Raw genomic sequence first — 16009 nt, forward strand, 5'->3', positions numbered from 1 at the left:
GTATGCGTTCATGGTGCTCTCAGCAGCTTCTTTCCTCTCCACACCAATCTTAAACTCTGCAAGGTACCTGCATAAATATCACAGGGAGAAATCAGAAGAAAAAAATAGAACGGAATAAAGCAAGATGGATCAGAAAAATAAAATAGAACAAAATAAAGCAAGTTGTAGTAGCAATATGAAATTTATGCTATCAACACAGTGTAGAAGTTCTTGGCTTAGGTTGTATGACGCCGATTATACTTTAAAAATGAGTAGGAGGAATTTATTGCCAAATATACAATTGAAATATGTTTTATCATACAGTAAAAAAAATGAAATAAAAGTAAGGGGAAGCACATATCTCTCAAGACAAATGCCTTGATTGTCCACATGGTTTAATACAATGGATAACATCAGACTCGTCATCTATTTTCATCATCACAGAGAACTAAGAATGCATGCATATTTAACACGGGCCTTTAGCTGGTTGTGAAATTCTCCGGTTGACTGTTCATTGATTGAATGAGCTATCCATATTTAACATGATATCATCTTATTGGCCTTCTCTTTCTGAAACTGAATGCATGCATGAGCAGGAAAAATAATTACATGTTCCGAGTCAACATTCAAAAACTAAACACTGAGTTAAGAGACTGTGTATTCTGTATCCTTTGCGTTAGTTCGAATCAACAACGAAGAAATATGTTAGTTCGGATATGCAGTTATAGACGCTGTACTGTTGTGAGCACAAGAAGGGAAAGGACTGAGCAAGATGATACTTAGCAAAAGGAAACTAAAACTTGTACAGGTGAAGGTTCTTCTTCAATGAAGCTGCAACTTAGATGAGGGAAGGAAGAGTTACATAGTTACTAAGATCCAGAGGCAACATCAGGAAGAGATGATAAAACATGTCTTGTGTAGGACATGGCAAATTAACAATGGATATAGATTTCACGATTGAGATGTACCCATTGTGAATTTCCATGCGAAGGTATGTATCAGGCAACAATTAATTAGCAACATAGAGGAAACAAGTCTAAACGGCACCAGTTTGATAGTACAAATTAAGCCTAGAAATGTCTCATCACATGAGTACACCTAGTCAAGGGAGACTAACCCCAGGAGATGATTGCATAACCCTGAAGATGTCAATATTCTTTAAATGCAAAGAACATCTTTCAAAATACTAATGTTCCTCAACAATAAATAAATAAAACAACAAGAATTGCAAAATGATTGGAAAATTACCTGAACAATCACATCGTCAGGAAAATTCATGTGCACCATCTTCATCACATCCCTTCCGAGCGGGCAGGACACCTAAGCCGATGAACCTGAGAGATTTCAGGCCATACTTCCCGAAATACTCTGAAAAGCAATGAAAAATAAACATAGTTACCGAATTAAGATATGACAAGTACATAAATGGATCAACCGGAGAAGCTTACCTTCACGGGGAAAGAGCCATAATCCCACAAGTTTTAATCAGTCGCTTCCTGCAAATAATAATGGAATTAATAGGGTACTTGCATACGACACTTTATGGACAATAAACAATAAGAGGATCCAGCTGTGTGTTCAGCTACATATCTTCAGTTCCTGCATACAATATATAAGGATTTGGAAAGGACCAGTAGGATGGCCAAATTTGAGGAAGAAATTCATGCCAAAATTAAAAATCTAATTAGTCGGATCAGTAAACCTATGATTTGACCGAATCTAAAGGGTTGAAATCATCAATCTCACCTTTTGATTGAGCTCCACAATGATCTAATTTCTAAATCCATGTGATTTTCTTTGCTCTATTTAATTGGTCTTCGCTACACCTTTATCCACTTTTCCTTGAAACTAAGCTACATGAATCCGGACATGCCTCAAATGCTTACCTTTCTGGATGATGGCCTTCTATGTGGACTACACAAACCAAAAGAAGCAAATAGTAGAAGATGAAGATCTTCCAAGCTATCAGCCAACCAAAACATAACTCTGACAAAACTGAAAAGTAAAACAGCAGCATGTAAGGTTCAGAACAAGTTCACGCAGGAACACAATAAACAGGACACTAATCTTTTTGCATTTTTCAACCATAACCGAATTAACAAATTGACCAAACAATTAGAACCAGATTCACTCAGTAAAAGGAAGTAAACTGCAGGCACAATTAAAGTAAACAAAAATGATCGACACTCTAAGAACTAAAACAAAAGAAGAGAAGCAAAGGTTCAAAGAGAATAGCAAGATTACAAAGCAAGGTTGGGACCGCCTCAGAAGACATAATCCTATATACATAAGAAGTTGATCCCCACTATCCTATTTATCTCAACATGCACATATGCCACCTCATCAAAGGCCCACCACTACATGCATGAGAAAAAGTTTTTCCATTATTAGTTGAGCTCATGCACACTTTTCACCTCACCACACATGTCACCTCATAAAAAGTCCACTCAACATGCATGAAAAAACTTCCATTACGTTATGCCACTTAGAGCATCTCCAGCCGCGCCCCCAACAGGCCCTCCCCAGGCGTTTTTGCCGCGCCGGCGCCGAAAAAACGGCCCAGTCGCGCCCCCAGAAGCCCGTTTTTCGCCGGCTCGGGCCCAAACTGGTGCCGGCGGACCCAGGCCGAACCCGGTGCCCTGGGGGGCGCCTGGGGGCGCCGGCACAAGCGAAAAGGGCGCGTGGGTCCGCCCTGTCGGCGAGTCGAGCGCCTCTTCCCGCCGTTTCTTCCCGCTTTTCCCCCACTTCCCTCCCATTCTCTCCTTTCCTCCCGCCAATCTCTCTCCCGCTCGCCTCCCAACCGGCCGCCATGCCACCGAAGAAGTACGTCGTCCACCACGCCGCGGCAACCGCGACCGCCTCCGTCGCCCAGCCGAAGCAGAGGAAGCCGAGGGCGCCGCCGGCCAAGCCACCGGGCATGACAAACGCCGAGTGGAGGGCGGAAGTTCAGCGACGGAAGGCTGTCACCGCCGACCGGCGGAACAGGGCACTCGCCAAGAAGGCCCGTGACAACGCGGCACGCGGCTGCGGCTTCGGCGGACCAAGCCGAGGCCGAGGCGACTCGCGCGGGGATGATGAATCCACCCGACAGCCACGCCCAGTACGCGCCCTGGGGCCAGCAAGGTATCGGCTCTCCGTCGCCGCAGCCATGGGGATGCACGCCCTCGCCGGGCTACGCCGACGGGGACGCGCACGGTGGGTTCAACCCCAACGTCACCTTCCCCCATGGACACCCGGCCCAGCGCACGCCCTCGCCCGCCTTCGCCGGCGTGCAGTACCCTCCATACAACTACTCGCCGCCCGCCTACGCGTCCTCCCCGGCGCCCCCTCTCCGCCGTGGCGCACTGCCCTTCTCGCACCTCGGCGACACCGAAGAGACCGAGACCGACATGGACGAGATCATCGCGACAGGCTCGGCCGCGGCCGCCGCGTCTCACGGGTTCGTCACCCCGTCGACACGGTGGATCTCAGCGGCGGCATGGACGGCGAGCTCGGCTACGTCTACGGCGAGGAGGAGCAGGAGGAGGAGGACGAGGAGGAGGAGGAGGAGGAGGAGCCGGCGATTGTTCCGGCGAGGAGACGCAAGAAGAAGAAGCGGGCGGCCAGGTCCGGCGAGCCGCGCATCAAGTGGGCGTCCAAGGAGGAGGAATGCCTCGCCGAAGCATGGAAAGTCGTCTGCCTCGACCCGACCACCGGCATGAACCAGAGCATCGAGACATACTGGGAGCGCATCAAGGCCGAGTTCGACGAGCACAAGCTCGTCGACCCCTACTTTAAAGGCGTCTACATGCAGCGCGGGGCGAAGGCGATGGCGAACCATTGGGGGCGTATCCAGGGGGCGTGCTACAAATGGCATGGGATCGTCGAGGAGGTCGCGGCTCGCCCGGAGAGCGGCACCAGCATTGAGGATCAGGTATGGCACGCCGGTCTCCCGACTCTCTTCGCCGTGTGCGCCGCCGACTGTTTGATCCTCCACGCAGTTTATGTGCATGTTCGCTATGTATCGGCAGGGCAACAACAACGCCGAATTCAAGTACCTCCATGTTTACAAGCGCATTGACATGTGCGAGAAGTGGGCGGAAGTCCAGCGCTCCCTCGACATGGCCAAGGAGACCTACAAGCCGGACGCGCCGACTCCGGGCGCGTCAGAAGGGCGGACGGACGGCAACAAAGGTGCCAAGAAGGGGAAACACGCCGACGCGGCCACCGCTCGAGTGCAGGAGTCCATCGAGCACTGCCTCGCCGACGCACAGGCCCGGGCCGCCCTTCGTGAAGAGAAGACCGAGGCGCGGTGGTCGGCGTTGATGTCGAGCAGCGCCGTCAAGCTCGACCTACTCCGGACCAACGTCGCCGCGAAGAAGAGAAACACCGACCTGGCTTTCCTGCTAGGCGGGGCGGACATGCTCCAGTGCAACGACGAGGCGGTCAAGGCGTGGTACTTGGCGGAGCGTGGCCTCATCCTGAACCAGCTTCCCTCGACGACGCCGCCCACGCCGATGCCGCCGCCAAGCCCGAGCATTGATGCCGCCGAGACTCCCCGCAGCACAGAAGGCACGCCGACGCCGCCCAGCACAGAGACCCCGCCAAGCCCGCGCACGCCGACTCCGCCGACGCCGGAGGCCGACCTCGCCGTCTGATGCGCACGGATTTGTGGCGTCTATTTTGTGAGCGGGAATGACTACATTTGAATTTGCCGCGGCTGGGGGACGGCGCCTGGGGGCGTGGCTGGGAGCTAGGTCGCCCCCAGGGGCAAATCTAGCGCCAGTTCGCCCCCAGGCCGCTCTTTTTCGGCGCCCTGGGGGGCTGAACGGCCGGAGATGCTCTTATATTCAAATATTTTCTTACTACACAATAATCAAATACAATATATAATATTTATTTTTAGCTTTAGTTCATATATTATTAATTCAACGATGGAAGCATCATACAATCAAATCACTGAAATATATTGCAAGAGATCCCCGCAGCAACGCGCGGGGTATTCTCTAGTTTATCTAGTACCTTGATAAGCTGTCATGTCCAAGGCAAGATCATACTCAGGTGCACCCCGTTCATGGCAGACACACTCCAACAAGTGATTTTCAGCAATGAAATCCGACCGTGTCGCGGGTCCTTTGCTCCAGCATCTTCCCCTCAACATGAATACCATCCATGTCCTTGCCTGCTACACTGATGTATTACTCGGGCTCATTCATTTGATCTTCCAAAGCAGTTGCAGTAGCATCGCGTGATGTACCCCATTTATCCATGATGACTTCACCTTCTAAATAGCCATGTTCACCGACATCAATAGCATCTCCATCGATGATGATGATGCAGTGGTCACCACTGACAGCAAAATTCAGAATTCAAGGATAGACAAGCGGAGAGAGGAAGGGGAGATAGCCGGAGAAACAGGCACGGTGGTGGGGCGTGGTCGCAGCCGCCGGTCTTTGTCGCCTGACTTGGACGGGAGAGAGACGGGAGATGCGATTGTGAGATTTCCGCCACCTCCGTGAGCTTCTCCTCCTGTGTCTTCGCGCTCGGAGGCCCAGCGACCGGCGTTCTCCCCACTCTTGTAGCCCTCTTCGTTGAGAGGGACGCGAAGCGGCGGCGCGATTGTATGGGGCGGCGGCGCGGAGAAGCGAGACGACCATGACCGGTTGCAGTCGAGGTAGATGCCTCCTGGTCGTCCCCGTTCACTGGCCTGCGGTGGATGCCGAAGAGGAGCACCGAGGAGGTAAGGAGTGGTTGCAGCCGACGGAGTGAGGAAAGTGAGGCGAGCTCCGCCCAACGACGGCGACGCGGGGAGGAGCACCAGTGTGGTTGAAGGGGACACGCGACAGGGAATGACGTGGTCGTGAGTTCGTGACCACCGACGGTGATCTGCTGGACGAGATCAGGCACCCACCTCTGTCGGGTTGCTCCGCTCCGCCGACGTGGAGGCTCTAAGGTGGCTCCCACGGCCGTATCTGGCCACAACGAACACCGGACCGGCAGGCTTGGCCCTCTCTCCATCAGATCGGGTTGGGGAAGGGAGCTGGACGAAGGGAGGAGGGAGGCCGAGAGTCCGAGACCCACCTAGGTGAGGCGCGTGTGGCCGTCCCGCTGTACATGGCTGCTAGGGGACGGGGTGATGGCGGCCGGCTAGGGATGGAGGTCGTGGTGTCCGGCTGATCCATAGGTCGTAGCGGCGGCGCAGGGAGGGAGGGCTGGGTGCGAGGGACGAGGTGTTCGGGGGTTGGCTGCTTCCTTGCTTTCGCGTCGGAAACGGGTGGGTGTTTCGAGTCGACACGGAAAAAAACCAGACGAAAAGGATGGGACGAAAATAAACCGTGGATACTATTCAACCAACTCATTTATTATGAGTGTTTGGTTGCATGAATTTAGCCCATATAGACCTTGGGATGCAAAATGAGTCGGTTTGGTAGCATGGGCTGCATCCAGCATTGTTATTAAAGCAGCCCGTGGCCTGGCTGAAGAGGAACCCTGGTCCTATTCCGTGCCACAAGTGTCGGTTATAGGCTATTTCGCCAATCGGTGCACACCTCTGTACACTAGATATAGTGCGGACCTGCCATATTATTTCCTTTTTCTACTCCCTCCGTTTCATAATGTAAGACGTTTTGTGACACTAGTGTAGTGTCAAAAAACGTCCTACATTATGAGACAAAGGGAGTACCATTTTTTTTTGTTTACAAATACAAATATGTCTTCAAATTAATATTTTTTTTCAAATATATTGATGTTTTTCAATTTCATGAACTTTTTTCCAAATTCATGAACTTTTTTCAAATTCACGATTTGTTCTTAGTTTTTGCTAGTTTTTCTAAAATCTATAGACTTTTAAAATCCGTGAACTTTTTCAGTTTTTTTTCAATCTTCGTGTTTCGTTTCCAAGTGCGCGTTTTTTCCAAAAATTGATGAACTTTTTTCAAGTTTGTGATTTTTTTTCAAAATCGTTGAACTTTTTTAAGCCCATGATTTTTTATTAAAAACACTATGAACTTTTTATTCCAAATAATGGACTTTTTTTAAATTCTTGAAATTTTCTGATTTTGCGAACTTTTTTCAAATCCATGAACTTTTCCAACTTTTCGTGGTTTTTTCTTGAAAATTCAATAGTCTAACTGGTCAATAGGTCAACCGTGACCGAGCAAACCAAGGGGTGTATGGGGCTAGCGACCACGTCGCACCTGGTGTAGGGCCAACCTAGAAATACGGGACGCGTGGGCGCTAGTTCTCCTAGCCGGTGCTTAACGCACTGACTACGTAATCTCGAGGTTCTTTATTTATTTATTTATTTATTTCAATAGTTTCTGGAAACCTTTATTGAGGTAAAAATTTGACCCAAAATGGCTCTAAATTTGAATTTTCGCTCTAATTTTTTTCTACTTGGCAAAACTTGTTTAAACTATCCCAGATTGAATATAAGGGTTGTGCGGAATTTTTTAGAATTTTTTCCAAATGTTTTGTGGAAACTTTTTTTGTCAAAAGTTTGACCCAAAACCGGTCAGAGAGATGACATGGTAGGTGAGTTTGCGCTGACTAGAGTGTTGTTTGGTTAAAACCCGTCAAAAATCATCCCACATTGTTTCTTGTCCGGTTTTGAAAGTTGGGAATTATAAATTAGACGGTTTCATATTTAGTGTTGTGTTTTAGACTTCCGTGGTAGTTTTTTTGTTGATGAAAGGCATATAGCTGACTTTATGGATAAAGCCAAAAGGCACAAGAACCAGAGTCACAACAATAGTAAAAGGGCCACCTGGCGAAAGAACATAACCACCCAGTTTAATACTGACACAACATCAATACAGTTTAAACGACACGCAGGCCACTACCTACGGTCAAAGAACATGAAGCAAAGGTCTGGAGAGCACAGATGCATCCCTGAGGGCACCACAGCTTGATTCGTGTGGCAGATAGAAATCGCCAGAGCCCTTACGCGAGATCAGCAGCTCGCTGGCCTGCACGTCGCAGTCCTTAATCAATGATTTCCACAACTGTAACAAAGAGACAAGTTTGGATAAAGGAACAATATTTGTTGGGAAAGACATGTTCAATAGTAAATTTGTTCTTGGTAGCCCAAAGCACCCAACAAACAGCCGAAAATGCAAACCAGAAAATGCGTCTAATTTGCCCAGAGAAAGCCAGGCTCGTAGCCAAGTTTCTAAGTTCAACAAACTATCTAGGGTTCCGGTTCCACTGGACCCCATGACCGGTCGGATGCAGTGCCAAAACACGGTTGCCAGCTCACATTTGAAGATAATATGGTTTATGTCCTCAAGGGGACGACAGAGAGCACAAAGATGACCGTTCCTATTTTTATTTAGCTAGCGGCAGGAAGTTTGCCTCTCATGGCTTGCGATATAATTTTTTTAACTTTCAAAGATCTCTAGGCCTGCATGGCTTTTTTTTTGACTCTCATGGCTTTTACGCGCCCCCGGGGGCGAACCGCTGACATAACTTTTTTGACTTTCAAAGAGCATCTCCAGCCGTTGGCCCCTCAGGCGGCGATTTTACGCCCCCTGAGGGCGAGCCGGCGGTAAAATCGGCGCGGGGGCGAGCGGCTCGCCGCAGACGCGCCTTTTTTTTATTTAAAAAAATCTGAATTCGGCAAAGTTCGGCCTAATTCGGCAAAGTACAGCTAAAATTCGGCTAACTTGACATTCATATTCAACATGTTCGGTGTTACATAAATTATTTAAAAAAAAAGACATCTACGGGGTGTTACATAAATTATTCAACATGTTCGGTGTTACATAAAGAAGTCGCTGAGCGCGGCGAATTCGCCGCCGTCCTCGCCGTCGTCGGCGGCCTTCTCCTTCTTGATGGCGCGGCCGCCCCTGCTGCTGGACCCCTGCCCGGCGTCTCCAAGGCGGACCGGTGGTGGCGGCGCGTCGTCGTCGTCGCTGTCGTCGAGGACGACGACGCCTCCCTCGTCCCGGTCACGGCGTCGGGCTTCGAATCGCTCGAAGGCGAGGATCTGGCGCTGGAGCTCCGTCTGCACCCAGTCGTCGCGCGCCCACTTCAGGGCCACCTCGTCGTCGAGCTCCTCCTCCTTGACGCCGCCGGTGAGCCGGGCTCCGTCTTCACGACGGGGAGCCCCGGCTCCGTCTTCGGCTTGACGAAGCGCGGAGGAGCCGAGGAGGAGGCGCGCCGGCCGCCCTCGTTAATGACGATGCCGGCGCGCCGACCGAGCGGCGTCTCCGCGGCGGGCTCGGCCTTGACGCCGAAGAGCGTCGGCGAGCCGGAAGAGTGGGAGGAGGAGCCGAACCTCCTGGGCACCCACGGCCCGGCACTCCGACGAGGGGGCGGGACGGGCGCCGCGGCAGGGTATGCCAGCGGCGGGATATTGCCGCCCTCGAGGTACTCCAGCACCCCGTGCAGTGTGCGGCCGGGGACGCCCCACCAAAGGTGGCGGCCGTCGCTGTTCTTGATGCCGCCCACCACCGGCGCCCCGTTCGTGGACGCCAGCCGCTGTGCCTGCCGCCACTGGAAATAGTCCGCCCACGCCGTGTGGTTGTCGGCGGCGTACTAGGGGAGGGCGCGCTGCTCCTCCGTCAGGGACGACCGCACGCGGTCGACCTCGGCGGTGAAGATGCCGGGGCGCGCGTCGACGTCGGGCACCGGGGGGATGGGGACGCCGCCGTTGCTGAGCCTCCACCCCGTTGGCCCGGCGCGCATGTCCGGCGGCGCCGGGATGTTGGCCTCGAACAGAAGCCACGCCTCCGACACCTGGAGCGAGCGGCGGTCGAAGCCGTTGGCCGCCGCGGCTTCGCCGGGGAAGCGTTCGGCTATCGCAGGAGAGGGAAGGGAAGGGGAGGACGGGGGAGATAGCAGAGCTCGGCGGCGCGGACGGGAGAGAGTAGAGCTCGGCGACGGCTGGTTTGGGCTCGGGCTGGTGTGGCCAGCGGCGAGGGGGAGCGGTGGGTTTTTATAGCCCGCGCCGTGTGTACGCGTGGTGGGAGGGGAGGCGTCGCCTCGCCGCCCGTGACGGGCCGGCCCGTGAGGAATCAATGGAAGGCTGACCGGCAGCAGCCTTGCCATTGATTCCCCGCGGGAAACTGAGGCGCTCTGGGGGAAGACGAGGCGTCGTCTCGCTGACGCGGCTGGCCCGCGGCTCTTTCGCGCCAAAACCGTTCGCCCGGGCGCCCCCAGCACGCTGGGTTCGGCCTGGGTCCGCCGGCGCCAGTTTTGGCCCAAACCGGCGAAAAACGGGCTCCTGGGGACGCGACTGGGCCGATTTTTGGGCGCGGGCGCGGCAAAAACGCCTGAGGAGGGCCTGTTGGAGGCGCGGCTGGAGTTACCCTTAGGCTTGCCAACTTATGGCTATCATTTTGAAGAACTAACCTTAGCCAAGTTTGACAACATTGTATATCAAAGTGTGACATTGCTATGTCTAGAATCAAACAGTAAAACATGAGCAATGTACTCACATGATCACATATAGTGCTTTTAAAGAGGAAAATGCCGAGAAGCCTAGCTTTATATAGTACAAAAGCAAAAGATTCCGCTGGTTCAGACCGGCGGAATTCAACGTGACACCATATTGTACTGGTTTTGCCTTTGGGGTTAAACTGGAGGTCCGAAATAGTGTGGACTTTCGCGAAGTATAACAGCTATCTGTCAATTCTCTGTCGGTCCTTGTTCATTCGGAACGTGAACCGCTTTTGTTGACCCATTTGCTACAAGCATAATGTATCAGTCCTCTCCAGCTTTGAATAAACCTTGGACTTCTAGCCTCCAGGTGACAGGATGTGGGCATGCTTGAATCAAACATGTGTTGTTCATTGTGCAGAATGGGGATTTTTATGGGACACCTGGCCAAAAGAAAGATGCGCAAATCCTTTCCCTACTTCTGGAGAGAAGCCTTGACAGCATTATTCGTTTTCCTTCATTTTGAATTTACACATGTATCCTTTGAAAATATAAAAGCGTGTATGGTAACAGGCCTAAACCTTTCTGCGCGCATGAATGAATTCAAGGGCAGATCTTCACTTCGACAGACATAACACCAAGCCTAGGTCTCGATGGATAGGAATCTTGCTCCTCTGTATCTTCTTCGCTGTGTGTCGGACTATCGGGGTCCGACCGTGCATAATTGCACACAGTTAATATTCTCCTCACCAAGACCGACTCTTTGCTTGGTCGGTCAACCGACCGCGTCCGGAAAGGCAATCGAGTACCCTAAAGCCTGAACGCGCACGTCGGGCGGCCATGTGCGGCGAGGGCTTTCACACTTGTCTGCATCGTCGTGCAAACCAGATGCATAATGCTAGAAACCTAGGACTTCCCGCAGATTCTCCAGCTGGCCAATAGACACTTTCACAGAGAGCATTCACGCGGAGGAGCGTGGAGAAGGAAGCCCCGGTGCCACAGCTACCATACAAAGCCAAAGCCAGCAGCTCTCCTCCGCACACCTGCATACCATTATCTCATTGTGCTTCTGTTTGCTCAACTCTCTCAGACTTGATCTAGTGGCAGATGGCCATCCACACGGTGTTTCAGCTGCTCCTACTTCTGCTTCTTTCTTCCATCAGCAGCAGCACCACCATGGCTACGACTCCATTAGCAGCGCGAGCTTCCGAATCTGGAGCTCCAAGACACCAACAGGGCATCAGGAGGTTCCCATCTGCCAATTGCCCAAACAAATGCGGCGATATGGATATCATGTTTCCCTTCGGCATCGGCCCCGACTGCTCCCGGGATACCACCTTCGCTCTCATTTGCGACAACGGCACGCTCTATCTCACAGACCGCGTCACGAAGGTGTTTTTCATGGGCGACGCCGGGGCTCCACAGGCTTCCATTGGCAGTAAGAGCTACAACTGATGCAACCCCCCCCCCCCCCCCCTATTTTCTTCGAATACAGGTAATGCACTTCTAGCGGCTTAATTTGTTTCCCAAACCCCTTCACAGTTCCGAAATACTCCCTCGGTTCACAAATATAAGATGTTCTAACTTCTTTCTGAAATGGATATATATAGACATGCTTTAGTGTGTTTGTTCATTCATTTCAGTCCATATGTAGTCCATATTAAAATATACAAAACATCTTATATTTATGAACGGAGGGAGTACTCTTCAATTACTACGGTTTAACCTTGCTTATTGTTGTGTGTTTTTTCCTTTTTTTTTCTTGCTAGGGTATCAGTTTTCTTATGGCAAACAGTGGGTGATTTACCAAATGCACAATTATCTCAAAAATAAAGAAAATATTTTCTTACAGTCAGTTAGAACAGTTAGATTACATAAAAATCTGGATACCCGGTCTCCCAAGCGGCCAAGCCTGCATAAGAACACCTTTTGAGAGCAACTATTGCCACGTCCTTGGAGATATTTCTCCAGCAGCCAAAGACTAGCACACTCGAAGATGAGGTCATTCATCAAATGCTCCAGGTGGCTTGGCTGTGTTCATCAATTGATGCAGAAGGTGGAGGTGTTAGCGTCCTTTGAGGAAAAATGGTCCAAGTGGCAAAAATAATGCTTATCCCCGCATCCACAAAAAATGTCAAAGCAAACTTAGTTTCAGTCTTAACAAACTGCCTTCGAAGATTACAGTACCTGCCAGGCAAAGATAGGACGAGCAGGATTGCATAAAATGAACCTTTTTACTTTTTACTGGTACGACCTTTGTTTTAGAGCAAAGATGCTCAGCACTCACACTTAAAAATGACGTACAACATACTTCTCTTCAAAATCACAAGGGCATAAAAAGCGGCTCAAGGAAAAAAGAATCAGGCAACTGATATTGCTCACCGATTTTGAGTAATTTGTGCCTTTTTTTTTCTTTTCCATTGACAGGTGTAATTATCAAGTTCTCCATTAGTCACGTACAGCATACTCCACTCGAAATCAGAATAATTAGTTTGTCCCATACGAGCTTGCTCACCAATTTTGAGTAATTTGTGTTTTTGTCTTTTGTTTTCGATTGACAGGTGTATTAATCGACTTCTCAATTGCCATCTCGACGAGTCCGGGTGCTGAAGTGCAGAATGCATCACTAAAGACCCCCTCCAGCAATCTCGTTTTCGCTCTCTCAAAGCTAAATATCGCCGTGTGCAATTTCTACACCTACCTGATTGGAAACTCAAATATAAGTCCGGAAATCCCGTTTTGCACTTACTGTGATGATTTAGACCCCGATATGGTTTACGGGAAGAAATGCAACCACAGACCACCCTTCGACGCCCACATGGTTGCCAATCCCGTGCAGCTCAAGTTTGTCCCTGTCAAGGAGGCCCAGCAGGTGCAGCGCCAAAAAGCGACTGTGCTAGCTATGCTTTTTTGGAATATAAATGACCAACGTACATGTGCCGCCGCTTCGGCAGATTGGGCCAACTTCGCCTGCGTGAGCAACCACAGCTCGTGCGTAGACACCACATACATGGCTGGTTATTCATGCCGTTGCGATGCTGGGTACTCGGGCAACCCGTATGTACTCGGTGGCTGCTCGCGTGATCCCGGTAATAATCGATTCACTTATCTACAAGTTTGCATCTGATCTTCCCTTGATTTCTTGAGTATCTCACTTACAATTATTTTAGTTTCCACTTTTCTAAAATTTAATAGGATACAATCCGTCGGCTCAGCGAAATGTGACGTGCACTCGTTCTTGTGGTAAAATGAAGATTCCCTTTCCATTTGGACTAGAAGATGGTTGTTCTGCAAAGACCGAATTTCAACTTTACTGCACCGCATCAGCTCTCATGTTGCTATATTCAATTAGAAGGCCAGGGGGATATGTCACAAACATCAATATTACTGAGGGGTACTTGGACATTGAAGGTACCTCTTATGATCAGTCTGACTATGGACCATTATTCTACATTGCCGACAGAGACTCAAACAGACTGCAATGGGTAGTCGCAAATATAACTTGCCAAGAGGCACATCAGCATATCTTCACATATGCATGTGTTAGCCCCAATAGCGAATGCTTATACGTCAACTCAACGGTAGTGGGTTATAGCTGTAAATGCAATGATGGCCATGCAGGAAATCCATACGTTACCGGACCCGATGGTTGTAAATGCAATGATGGCCTTTGTAAAGGAGTATGCCGCAGTACCGATGGAAGTTACACATGTGCAGGTATTGCTATTGGGCTTGGAATTGGCTTCGGCATTCTACTTCTTGGCTTAAGTGCAATGTTTATCCTCCGTAGATGGAGAAGAGGCGTCCAAAAGAGACTGAGAATGAAATATTTTACAAAGAACCACGGCCTCCTTCTAGAACAATTAATATCATCAAATGAAGATGCAAGTGAAAGGACAAAGATTTTCTCTCTAGAAGAGTTGGAGCAGGCAACAAACAACTTTGATCTCACACGGATCCTTGGCCGTGGAGGGCATGGCATGGTGTACAAAGGCATCTTATCTGACCAGCGATTGGTGGCTATAAAGAAATCCAAGGTCATTGAGCAAGGTGAGATTGACCAATTCATCAATGAGGTCGCCATCCTTTCACAGATCAACCACAGAAACATCGTAAAGCTTTATGGTTGTTGCCTTGAAACTGAGGTGCCACTATTAGTGTATGATTTTGTTCCTAATGGTTCCTTGTTTGAAATCCTTCATTCTGGTCCAAGCAACACTTCTTTGTCCTGGGATGGCTGCCTAAGAATTGCTGCACAAGCTGCAGGTGCTCTCTGTTATCTCCACTCTGCAGCTTCCATATCAGTCTTCCACCGTGACGTCAAGTCTTCTAATATACTCCTAGATGCAAACTACACTGCAAAAGTTTCTGACTTTGGTGCATCAAGATTGGTGCATATAGATCAAACTCACGTTACCACCGGCATACAAGGCACATTTGGATACTTGGATCCAGAATATTTTCGCACTGGGCAGCTAAATGAAAAGAGCGACGTGTACAGCTTTGGCGTTGTGCTTTTAGAGCTACTTCTCAGAAAGAAACCTGTTTTTACTAGCGAGTCAGGCTCGGCTCAGAGTTTATCTAGTTACTTTCTTGGGGAGATGCAGGAGAGGCCAGTAAAAGAGATAGTCGCCGCTCAAGTTCGTGAAGAAGCAACCGAGGAAGAAATTATCAGTGTTGCCTCCCTTGCAGAGATGTGCCTGCGGCTCCAGGGTGATTATAGGCCTACGATGAAGGAAGTGGAGATGTCTTTGCAGCTTCTGCATACGAAAAGGTTGTTGTCATCCCATGTCACTCCAGAAAATGGACGAGCTGAAGCTAGTGCCCCGTCTCACTCAGGTAATGAAATCAATCCAGCCCCTGCACACAGTCAACGATGTTATAGCTTGGAGCAAGAGTTCTTATCATCTGCTAGCTTACCACGCTAAGTGTGTTCATCAACGTCCCGGTGCTTATCCATTCCATGTATGCTCTCTGAGAGTTGCATAGTATAAACTCTGTTTTTTCGTAGCTGAATAAGGGGTCGACCATGCAGCGTGCGTATGTTCACGCCTTGGCGGATTCTGTTCGTTATTTCAGTTAGCTCGCCCTGGCCGCGTCGTGGGATGGCACGAAGCCACGCAGTTATGGCGGCATAGAGTAGCTCCTCTTCCTGGGACTATTCCATCTTCTGCCTGCACCTTTAAGAGTTTCCAGCTACTACTACTACTTGATTACTCCTGAGATTTTGGTTTCAACATGGCAATATGTCCCTTTTGTTTAAGGAGCAAGCATGCATCAAGCTAGTATTTACTAGCACACCTTCATGGCTACCCCATTATGTGGTTCGAAAGGATTTACTTCTTCATATAACTTCTAAGCGTTAACCCTTTTTGTAAAGGAAAATACTAAAACATCTTAAATTTTTAATCCATTGTTGCACGTGCGTACCAGAAAATTGGTAGTGACCAGTGAGCTTGATCTTATTGTTCCTACACATATTTTCACTCCGAGGAAACATATCATCGTTACAGAGAACTTGCGTTCGGTGATGGAAGATGGCGCATGTGTTAATAAAATCTGCAAGGAGGAAAGGGAAGTGTAAGCATAGACAAAGATGCGCTTCGTCCTTCCATAACTTGGACTTGGAAAGTCCCACAAAACAGTGACTCCTTGATGGGAAAGCCAACAA

The 16009-nt window shown here is 49.6% G+C and overlaps 1 protein-coding gene and 1 non-coding gene across 2 annotated transcripts; one reads left to right on the forward strand and one right to left on the reverse strand.

Moving 5' to 3' along the window:
• Positions 1-338: 338 nt before the first annotated feature.
• On the reverse strand, positions 339-426 carry LOC120970197 (small nucleolar RNA SNOR75). Its single transcript, XR_005764929.1, has one exon. It is a non-coding gene; the product is annotated as a small nucleolar RNA SNOR75 (small nucleolar RNA).
• An 11578-nt stretch (positions 427-12004) lies between these two features.
• LOC109773378 (wall-associated receptor kinase-like 22) lies at positions 12005-15679 on the forward strand. The gene is made up of 2 exons (XM_040396197.2): positions 12005-13427; positions 13534-15679. Exons 1-2 carry the CDS (start codon positions 13109-13111, stop codon positions 15264-15266), a joined length of 2052 nt encoding a protein of 683 aa, XP_040252131.2. The 5' UTR covers positions 12005-13108; the 3' UTR covers positions 15267-15679.
• The last annotated feature ends 330 nt before the right edge of the window (positions 15680-16009 follow it).

The sequence above is a fragment of the Aegilops tauschii genome, chromosome 7, assembly GCF_002575655.3.
Source record: "Aegilops tauschii subsp. strangulata cultivar AL8/78 chromosome 7, Aet v6.0, whole genome shotgun sequence".
Taxonomy (NCBI): Eukaryota; Viridiplantae; Streptophyta; class Magnoliopsida; order Poales; family Poaceae; genus Aegilops; species Aegilops tauschii.

Excerpts from the sequence above, each read along its gene's own strand:
- LOC109773378 (XM_040396197.2), top strand. The coding sequence starts at position 13,109 with ATGGTTTACGGGAAGAAATGCAACCACAGACCACCCTTCGACGCCCAC. Across the intron at positions 13,428-13,533 it reads TGGCTGCTCGCGTGATCCCG|GATACAATCCGTCGGCTCAG; the intron begins GTAATAATCGAT and ends AAAATTTAATAG.